Below are 11049 nucleotides of genomic sequence, written 5' to 3'. Positions count from 1 at the left end.
ATGTTCATAGATGCACAATTTACTATTGCCAAACTATGGAACCAGCCAAGATGTCCATCAAAAGATGAATGGATTACAAAACTGTGGGTTATGTACACAATAAAATTTTACTAAGCCATAAAGAAAAACACAATTACATCATATACAGGGAAATGGATGGAACTGGAGGACATATGCTAAGTGAGATTAGTCAGTCACAAAAAATAAAAACTTGGACGTTTTCCTTAATATGCAAAAGCTCGGGAGAAATGGGTAACAGGAGGCACTCTAGATGAAGAAGGAGAGTCTATAGAGGAGCAAATAAGGCAACCTAACTGAGAGGATAGAAGGGGGAAGAGGGAAACTCTCTAAAGCACATGATGCACTTAAGCAAACATAAAAATCAATCACTAGGCCAAACATGGGAAGGAGAGATAGGGAGAGAATGGGGTGGGGACTGGGTAAGAGCTATTTGGGTGATGTGTGTGTGTGTGTCTCCACCATCTTTTATCCCATTAAGATGTATGACTTCAACACACCAACAAAAAATTTAAAAAAGATGGAAAATGCAGTATACATGTGTATATATGTATAGGAAACAAACATGGTAGATATTGCAAAAAAAAAGATCTCCCATTCTGTAGGTTTTCTCTTTAGACTCCTGATGATTTCCTTTGAAGATCAGAAACTTTTTACTTTAATGCCATCCCATTTATTAATTCTTGTTTTAATTTCCTGAGCTATGGAGGTCTTGTTGAGGAAGTTTCTACCTGTGCCTATATGTTGAGGTGCTAAGTCTATTCCATCCTCTAGTAGATTCAAAATAGCCATTCTTATTCCCAGGTATTTAATCCATCTAGAGTTGACTCCTGTGCAAGCTGAGAGATAGGATTTAGTTTCATCTTTCTACAACTGGATAACCAATTTTCCCAACAGCATTTATTGAAAAGGCTGTCTTTTTGCCAATGTATGTGTTTGTCAATTGGCTCTAAGTGTGTGGATTTGTTTTTGTATCTTCTATTCTGTTCCATTGGTCTGTTTTTGTGTCTTGGCAGAATTTTTATCTTTTTTTTTATCACATGTGATTTCCTGAAAGTGTGTTTCTGAGAGGGAAGAGGCCTGCTTCTAGAAAAGCCTTTGAGCTTATCTGACTTTTCTGTGGACTTTGGGACCTCACATGCTAATGTAGTGTAAACCAAGATATCTCTTGGGAAAGTGGATTGAGTTAATGTAATGCAATATAAGTTATAGTTGGGCTATTCTCAGAGCATGAAATCCCACTAATTCAGCCTGAATTTCAGGGTTATTTCCAACCATGAAAGCATATATAAGAAGTCTTCAGTTGCAAAATTCTCAATTTAGGTTGTTTCCTTATAATTTATAATGTCTTGAAAGGCTACAGAGAAGGGACTAGCATCAGCATGCTGGAAGATTAGTACTTTCTAGCGTTCATCCTTTTGCAGAGACATCAATGTGGACAAAAATATGTGCATGCAATAACCTTCACAAGAGCTAAGGAACCAAGTGGGAGATTACAACAGCGAGCTATAAGATAGAAATTAATAATAATGATGATGATGATAAATGCAATGGAGACAGTAGAAAGGATAGTTTTACATTGTCTGTGTCAACATCCCCCCCCATCCTAAGCAGCACAGAGTGGAGAGAGATAATATTCCACTTGGAGGAAGAAAATTATGGAAACAAGTCTCAGGTTCACCTTACACAGCCAGGCTCCAAGACTACCTCCTTGGATCCAATCAGCAGGTACACTCAGTGAATCCTGACTCCAGGCCCATCCACCTGCTGACCCAGGAACCAGCTCAGCCGGCCTTAGGACCTCAGCAGTAAGCCTGCACACAGAAAGTGGAAGACCACTTCCCTTAAATCTCTGAACAGGCCAAATTCAATAGTAGATTGGAGGGATTATTCAGAGGGGGCTTTGAGGGAGTGATGAATCATGAGGACTCTGACCTTTCAGTGGGTTAATCCATTAATAGCTGAATGGACTACTGTGAGGTGGAACATAGCTGGAGAAAGTAGGTCGCTGGGGCCTTCCCTGGAAGGGCTTCTCTTCTCCCTGACCTCTTCCTTCTCTCTGCTTTCTAGCTTCCATGAGATGAACATCTTTACTCTATCATGATGTCCTGCTTTACTCAGGCCCAATGCAAAGGAGCTGGCCAGCCCTGAGTTGAATCCTCTAAAACTGTGACAAAGTGAATTTTATCATCTCTAAGTTGTTCTTGTCCAGTATTTTGGTCACAGTGATGAAAAGCTGACTAAAACACCATGGTTAAGTAGGATGGTTCAATATATGCAAAGCTATAAATGTGATACACCACACGAACAGAAGGAAGGACACAAATCATAGGAGCATCTCAATAGTTGCAGAAAAAGCATCTGACAAAAGTTCACATCCTTTTGTGATAGAAACTCTTAATAAATTAGGTTTAAAAGGAATGAGCCTCAATACAATAAAGACCGCACCAGAAAACTAACATCATATTCAATGGAGAAAAGCTGAAAGCTTTTCCTCTAAGACCAGGAACAAGACAAGGATGTCCAGCCTTGTCAGTTCTATTCAATTTAGAACTGGAAGTCCTCGCCAGAGCAATTAGGCAAGAGGAAGAAATGAAAGGTATCCAAATTGGAAAGGAAATATCGACAGTCTCGGTTTACAGAAGATACAATCTTATATACGTAGAAAAACCTAAAAACTCCATGAAAAAAGTGTTAGAACTAATAAATGAATTCAGTTAATTTGCAGGATACCAAACCAACCTACAAAAATTAATGGCATTTCTACACATTAACAGTATGTAATACACACACACACACACACACACACACACACACACACACACATATATATATATATGTGATACAGCACACACACACACACACGAACACACACACACACATAAATATAATACAGCCTTAAAAAGAAAACCTTGTCATTTGCAACAACATGAATATATTTAGAGGACATTATGTTAAATTAAGCAAGTCATGTGCAGAAAGATAATTAATGTGTAATATTAAGAAGTTCTGTTTATAGAAGTAGAGATGAAAATGATGGTTACACGGAATTGGGAGGAGTTTGATGAGATATTGGTAAAATAGTTCAAAATTTAGATGGGAGGAATAAGTTGAAGAGATTGGTCGTATAACATAGTGACCGTATTTAATAGTCTGGCTTTGGAGTTAGTTACACTGGCTTAAAAATAAGCTTCGTCACTTCTTTGTGACCTTTGCAGACATGATCTCTGGGCCTCAACATCCTCATTTATAAAACGGGTTTACTATACCCACTTTGTAAGAACCAATTCTGAAAACTAAATATGACATAGGTTAGATGTGTCACTCTTGGAAGATAATCAATATAGCTTATCAGTTTGCTTCTCCCCACTCAGCCAATCTTCCATTCCTTTTATCTGGAGATGAAAGTCCAGAAAAGATAATAATGTATCGTATTATTATATTATACCTGAGTATATAACAATGTATTAAATTTTGTAAATTGCTAAGAAAAATCTGTGTTTTCACTCCAAAAATGATTAACTATGTGAGGTAGTACATTTAATTAGCTCAGTTGAGCCATCCCACAATATACTCGTCTATTTCAAAACATGTTGTACATGATAACTATATATAATTTTTATTTGTCAATTTAACAAATAAAAGTCACAGAGAAGGAAAATGGCTGCAAATAATTTGCTGAATAAAAAGTAATCATAGTTCTCAAAGTTTTTGTCAAATTTTAGTATTTGGAGTTCCAACTCCTAATTTTAGAAATAAATATTCTGAATGACAATGTAAACCCTTGTTGAAAAATTATTTATTTTTAATGCTCCATAGCAAGAGGACTTTTTTTTTTTAAACTCCAGATAAAGGGAGTAGAAGATTGATTGACTGAGTGGGGGAAAGCAAACTGATATGTTATATTGAGTTACTAGTGGGGGGGACACATTTAACCTATGTCTCATTTAGTTTTTAAAAGGATTGGTTTTTCCAAAGTAGGTATAGTAACCCCCTTTTCTTTCTTTCTTTTCTGTTTTCAGTACTAAGGATGAAACCCAGGATCATTCTACCTGTGAGCTACACCCCAGCCCTATTTTTTATTTGTTTTTTTTTTGAAACAGGGTCTTACTGAGTTGCAAAGAGCCTCACTAAGTAGCTGAGGCTGTCCGAGAACCGCGATCCTCCTGTCTCATAATAACCCCCTCTTTTTGAGGATATTGAGGGCGATGTTTGCAAAGGTCGCACAGAGGTGGTGGAGTTTATATTCAAGCCAGTCTACCTAACCCTACAGCCAGGGCTCTTCCTGCGCCTTCTCCTTAATCTGGGATTTGGGCTGGGGAGAGGCTTGTGAAGCTGGGTGGATCCATGACGGGGGCGGGGGGGGGGCTTGTCACTCACAGAGGTGCGAGGGATTGGGAGGAGTGACTTACTGCAAAGCCTGACCCTCTCCCCAACTCTTCCTCCTTTGTAGGGCAGGATTTCTCAGCCTTGGCCTGACTGATGTCTTAGGCCTGATCATTCATTGCTGGGGCGGAGTGGGGGGACTTGCTGTGCTTTGTAGGCTGTTTAGTCCACTCCTGGTTTCAGTCCCCTTTGCATTAGCCAGGCCTGACAATAAGATGTATGGGAGACATGGCCAAAGGCCCCTGAGATGGAAAACCCAACCTGGTTAACAACCACTGCTTTATAGTGACCTGGACTGAAGGATTTGCCAGGGATTCAGTGCAAACCCCAGGATAATTCAGGGTAAACTGGGATGTCTGATCACCCTACAAGTGAGGTCTTATTTCCTGGTGAAATAAAGGCAGTGTGGGGAGAGGGCATCATCCTGGCAATCTTCAGTTTCTCTAAGGGATTGCTCTACCACACACATCTGCCTAACGTTCCTTTCTTCCCTCCGCATAGACTTTCAGAGATGTAGGAGAAGTGTCCCCTTCAGGAAGGCCGGCTGTGTGGCCGTGTGCGTTGTCAAGGACTGAAGAATCCCAGAGTGGATGCTGGTGGAGGAGGGGCAGCTGGCAGGTGCTGGATTACAGAGAGCCCATTGGTGCTGCTTGGGTGAATGGCGCCTGAGTGTTTACTCCAGGCATTAATGGTACTGGATCAGGGAGGCTTTTGGCCCTGTGCTAACATGGCCTTTGCCATGTTGTGTGCATGCGGTACGTGCATTTTAACTTATTTGATATTTTGAAATATTCTTATGAATCACTCTGACAACTTGTCAAAGCTGTTTTCTTGGGGAAAAAAATCAAATAAAGAAAAACAAATTCTCAAAACATTGGCTTGCTACCAGGATGACATTTGTCGGGTTGTTGAGAATATCTTTGCAACAGCGATAACATTTTGGTTCTTTGTAAAGTTACAAGGTACTTCTAAGCCAGTGTCTGTCCTTCAGCCTTCTCACCTTGGGGTCATCTCTATATACCTTTATGGGATGAGAGCTGGGTTCTGGAGGTGCTAAGGGATGTGCTGAGGTCCAGGGCCAGGGTTTGAGTCTTCCTATCTGTGATCTGTATCCTCCACCAGCATGCAAGGGGATGAGTCTTGCATTTCAGGGTTGAGTCTATGATGCTGCAAATGACAAGTGTGGGTATTGAGGGTGTGCCTGGCATTGGCCCTTCCCACTGTCTGTCATGCAGCAAGTGGGAGGGCCCAGCAGGTTGCATGTGGGCTGTGCCACAGTCACCTGACACCAAGACCCAGGCCTTGCTGATCTGAGCTGCACTTCCCTCTGGGTTCTTGGACACAGGTGTAGAGAGTGATTTGCTGTGTAGGATTGTTTGCGTTTTCTGGGATTATGTAACAGTGGCTTTTGCCAAGAACTGTCCGTACCCCAGAGCTCCAGGCTATCCTATTGGCCAGCCTCCTTTCGTTTTATTGGGAGGCGTATCTTTCAAGTTATAGAGCAGTGATAACTGCCTGTGTCTCTTGGGAGCGAGCGAGGTGCCTGGACTGGAGGGACTCTACCAGTGACGATGACAACGGATGAGTTGGTTTTCTTTGTGAATGGCAGGAAGGTAAGCAAGAGCCAACCTTTGGTTTGGAGTCCCTGCTGCTTGGAAGGGGACCTGTGTCCTCTGGGTGAGGCAGGCTCTGGGTCTGTGCATCTGGCCCTTCTTGCTAGTTCTCGCTTTCTCTCGCTTCAAAGGTGTTGCTATGCTTTGGTAAGAAGACTTTCTCAGGGCTAGGGCACAAACAAGACACTCAGGGGGCAAAGGAGGGAGGGGCATTTGGGGGAGAGGTGTCTATAAACTGCTGTCTACTGTGTAGCAGGAGACACCCTGGCAGAGCAAGAGAAGGGGTCAGAGTTCTGGGTGAGAGGGGATGTCACCCTCCACATCTCCACTTTTTGTGTTTAATCAAGCCTATCCTACTGCTTTTGTGGCTTTCTTTACAGAGAGAAGAGGCAGGAAAATACGCTTTTGTGCTGATATCAACATATACAATGCACGCAGCCTTTGGCTCTGATGTATTATGTATATAGGTGTAGCAGCTAGTCATGATTTACTGTGTGGGGACAGACAGTGACACCTTGTGGCAAGAAAGCCATGATTTCTTCATAAAGGACACTCCCCCTTCCCCAGTTTTACGTATAAGCATTGCAAAAGGCTCACCAGCCTAGATTTACGTAATTTGGTGCCCTAAGAAAGGTGGCACTGCCAGGCAGGGTGAGAATTTTTGTGACTTTAATGCAGTTTTGTTTGCCCTCTCTGAGTCAAGATATTTGCAGTGCTTGGGCTCCCCATTCAAGAATGGAGAGGGCTGCGGCAGAGTAGCCCACATGGAGAACTTGAGCGCTGAATACGCCCAAGGGGTCCCCGGGGAAGGGCACTCTGTCTCCCTATATTGCCACTTTTGTATTGAGTTGAGAAACGGAGCCACTTTGGGAATCATTTGCAAGGACTCAAATGATTAAGTCACTCAAGTGAATGAGTTAAGTCCTAGGGTTTCTTCCCAGGATCTCTAGGACTTAAGCTGTTGGGATGTGTTGGCTGACAGCCAGAGAAGTTCATGAGCCATTTGGACCTTGCTTGGTGCAAAGGCTGTTGAGACAAGCGGTGGGTGCTGTTGGGGCAGTTGTGTTTGGAGCGGTATTTCTTTTATTTTATTATTTATTTATTTATTTATTTATTTATTTATTTATTTATTTATTTTTGGTGGTACTGGGGGTGGAACCCAGAGGCTTTCTACCTCCGGGATATACTCCCAGACCATTTTTATATTTTATTTGGAAACAGGGTCTCACTAAGTTGCTGAAAGCCTCACTAAGTAGCTGAGGCTGGCTTCGAACCCGTGCGATCCTCCTGTCTCAGCCTCCCAAGTGCGGGGATTACAAGCGTGCGCCACCACGCCCGGCATATGGAGCGGTCTTTCTGAGATGCTTCCTTCTCAGGGCTAGCATCCAGCACCAAGCCAAGGGGCAGGGCAGAGCTTCCAGGCTGGTGGTATTAGGACTTTTGCCTCCAACATTTTAAATTTCTTTACAGTTAGCAATTCCATCACAGAGCTGTATGAAGCAATCGATGAGTTGGCTTTCTAGGCGTGTTACCTATGCAAAGACACCTCTGGCATTGTTATAAGAAGTGATTTTTACAGTGAGTAAGTAGCTGGATCCGGTGACTTCTGAGGTCATACTTAGTTTGAGGTTTTATTATTTATTAAAAGTCATCAATTTAGCCAGATGTGGTGGCACAGGCCTATAATCCCAGTACTTGGGAGGCTGAGACAGGAGAATCGCAGGATTGAGGCCTTTGTGTGATAACTTAATGAGCCCTGTTTCACAATTTAAAAAAGAAAAGAAAAGGGGCTAGGGGTGTAGCTAACTGGTAGAATGTCCCTGGGTTCAATCCCCGGTATCACCAACAAAATAAAACAAAATATAAAAGCCATCAGTTCATGTGTGAAAATATAAGGCCTTAGTCTTCTTTAGGGATGGCTTGCTGGTATGCTCTGGATCTAGAACGGGGGCATTTCAAGGTAAACTGACTTGGTAAAAATTGTTCCCCCTTGAGTTTTAATTTTAATCTTGCTTTAGGAACATGACTTAAAACCTTTAGAGACTATTATCATATGAAACCCGACTTACTATTTCTGGTAGTTTCTCTTCTTGCCAGATTCTGTGACAAATGTCTGTCTGTAATTAATGAAGATGTGGCTCCTTAAGAAACTTCTGGGGAGCTGGAGATGTAATGGCATGTAATCTGTGCTAGGAAATGGTAACATGTGCAGGGATTCTGGGTGAATAAGGGCAGCAGTGGCTGTCTGTTCCATATCTGTCCTCAGGAAGTTCTAGACCGTTTGTTATAGGATATTGTGCAAAGTTACCAAAGAAACTGTGGAAACCTGGTGACTCATGCTCAGATGTGAGCCTCTTAGGTCCTGGTTCTGGGCCACTGTCCAGGACTTGGTCTCCCCTCTCTGGGGTCTACAGAGGGTGCTAGATGTAAGATGTGAAACGCCTGTGAGGACAACCATTTTACATATGGGGCTGGACAGGCCATGGTAACATTAGTTTTCACGTTTCTGTTCTAAAGTCCAAGAGAAGAGCTGCTGGGGGTTTTATTATTATTGTAACAATAGTTCTTTGGATAGTTTCTGTACTTCATGATGCTTAGTAGACACCGGCATCTTAACCTGGGAAGATGCAGCACATGGGGGAAGGTATCCAGGGGTGATCCCCACTGGAACCACGTGTGGCTAGAAACATCTTCACATGGCTTTCGGGCTCACACAGTCAACCTCTCCCAAGCACCTCCCAGGGCCTGAGGCTACGGCCGAGCACTGGAGGAATTCAGTTTCTCACACCACGCATCTGCCAATGGGAGGAGACTAGTTGGACAGGTGAATTAGGGCCAAAGCAATAATATATTCCAAATGTATTTTACAGAGCACTAATCGCATGAGATAATCTTGGATATTCTTAGACCTCTGAGCAGTTCTTGGTTCATAGTAAATATACAAGTAGAGTGGATGAAATAATAGCTAGATGGATATTAAAAGCCCTGAGAAACCAGGCCTGATGGTGGACACTTGTAATCCCAGTACTTGGGAGGCTGAGACAGGAGGCTCGCAAGTTCGTGGCCAGCCTCTGCTACTAAGTGAGGCCCTCCACAACTTGGAGAGAGACCCTGTTTCAAAATAAGGAATAAAAAATATGGATGAGGGTGTAGCTACAAGGTACAATGCCTCTGGTTCAATTGCCAGTACTGAAAAAAAAAAAAGCCCTGAGAAATCCTATACTAAAGAAATATGTAAACTGGGCGTGGTGGCACACGCTTGTAATCCCAGAGCTTGGGAGGCTGAGACAGGAGGATCGCACAGGTTCGAAGCCAGCCTCAGCTACTTAGTGAGGCTCTCAGCAACTTAGTAAGATCCTGTTTCCAAATAAAATACAAAATAGGTCTGGGAGCATAGACTGGAGGTAGAAAGCCTCTGGGTTCCATCCCAGCACCACCAAAAAAGAGAAAAAAGAAATATGTATTTTAAAGACTGTATTTTAATATTATTTTAAATTTACTAAAAAGTTGCAAGATGACTACAAAGAAATATTAAATACCCTTTACTAATATTTACCATTTGTTAACATTTTGTCATATTTGCTTCATCATTTTCTCTTTCTCTGGAAATAAATATGTATATGTGTGTATATGCCATATACATACATATATACTGTATCCACACATTATATATATTTGTATATGTAATATATATATATATATATATATATATATATATACTTGTACAAACATAGATGTGTATGCCTAAATAATATTTGTATTTAACCAGTCCATATCTAAATATATAAAGTAAAAAATATTCCTTTTGAGTTACTTGAGAGTAAGTTTCACACATCATTTCCCTTCAACTCCTAAGAATAAGGATATTCTTAGATCACGACGGTCAACTTATAAAATTCAAGAAATTTAGCTTTGATATAACACAATTATATGCAGATCTTTGAAATACGATAACCCTCCCAGTGCTGCCATTTCTCACCCTTTTCCCTCAAGTCCAGAAGCCACGTCCACAGCTTGTGGTTGTCTGTCACGGCTCCCCAGGGTCCGTTAAGGCCTTGACAAGGAAAGTGTTTGGGGTCTTCCTCTAAGTCAAGATGCATGTGGAGGAGGAACAGCAGGTGCGAAGGCACAGGGGCTGGAATCTAGAAGGTGAATTCCAGCGCAGTAGGACCAGCGTGGCAGAGTCGGAGGTCCAAAGGCTGAGAGTGCAGACTAGGAGCACATGGAAAGGGGCCTTCGAGGACACCCCGAGGAACTCCGCCTGAATGTGGGGGAGGTCACAGAGGCATGAGCAGGGAACTGACGTCATGGGCGTGACAGGTGGAAGAAACAGTGTGTAAAAACAGTGAGCTGAAAGCCTCTTACTGCCACGAGAAAGGCGGTAAGGTCATGATTGTTTGCATTTGTGATATCTTCACCAGTGGATCATCCTGTGAACTTTGTATCCAGGATACAGCAGGACCTGGATGCATGCAATGAAATCACACAAGGCACTTAATTTTATCTCTCACTTTCCTTTAGGCTTTACTCAAAGGGCAAATTCTGGAAGTTTCATTAACTTCTTGGTTACTCATGGTCAATAAAAAAATATCTATTATCAGGTCAGGTATGGTGGTGCACGCCTGTAATCTCAGTACTTGAGAGGTTGAGACAGGGGGATCACAGGTTCGAGATCAGCCTCGGCAATGCAGTGAGACTTTTAGCAACCCAGCGAGACACTGTTTCAAAACAAAAAATAGAAGGAACAGCTGGAGGTGTAGCTCAGAGGTAGAATGCCCCTGGGTTCAATCTTTAGTACTAAAAAAAAATCCTATTATCTAAGTTGCCAAACGGTGTCAAGTCAGGATGGCGTGATGAGGGTAGTCAGAAAGCTCTCATTTAGCTGGTACTGGTGTAGGGTGGCTCCTGGCTTCCAGGGATTTTCAGGTATTTGGAGCTGAACCTTTTCTTCTACTTGAAACTACCTGAAATGGATGAAAAATCCTTTGGAAGCCACTACCATGGGGCCGTTCACTTGCAAGTCCCCTGCCAT

General features: G+C 42.4%; 1 protein-coding gene across 1 annotated transcript in view; it reads left to right on the top strand.

The window, feature by feature from the left end:
* Nucleotides 1–5975: 5975 nt before the first annotated feature.
* Nucleotides 5976–11049, top strand: part of XDH (xanthine dehydrogenase) — a gene marked incomplete at both ends in the record, with an annotated part of 74284 nt that continues 69210 nt past the window's right edge. The window contains one exon of the mRNA XM_080710972.1: nucleotides 5976–6017. Within this exon, the coding sequence (XP_080567098.1) occupies nucleotides 5976–6017 (42 nt within the window). The remainder of the gene's footprint in view (nucleotides 6018–11049) is intronic.

Source organism: Muscardinus avellanarius, assembly GCF_963383645.1.
Source record: "Muscardinus avellanarius genome assembly, chromosome: 15".
In the NCBI taxonomy this organism is placed as follows: domain Eukaryota; kingdom Metazoa; phylum Chordata; class Mammalia; order Rodentia; family Gliridae; genus Muscardinus; species Muscardinus avellanarius.
The sequence above is the reverse complement of the archived record's forward strand: the minus strand, read 5'-3'. Positions and strand labels throughout refer to the sequence as shown.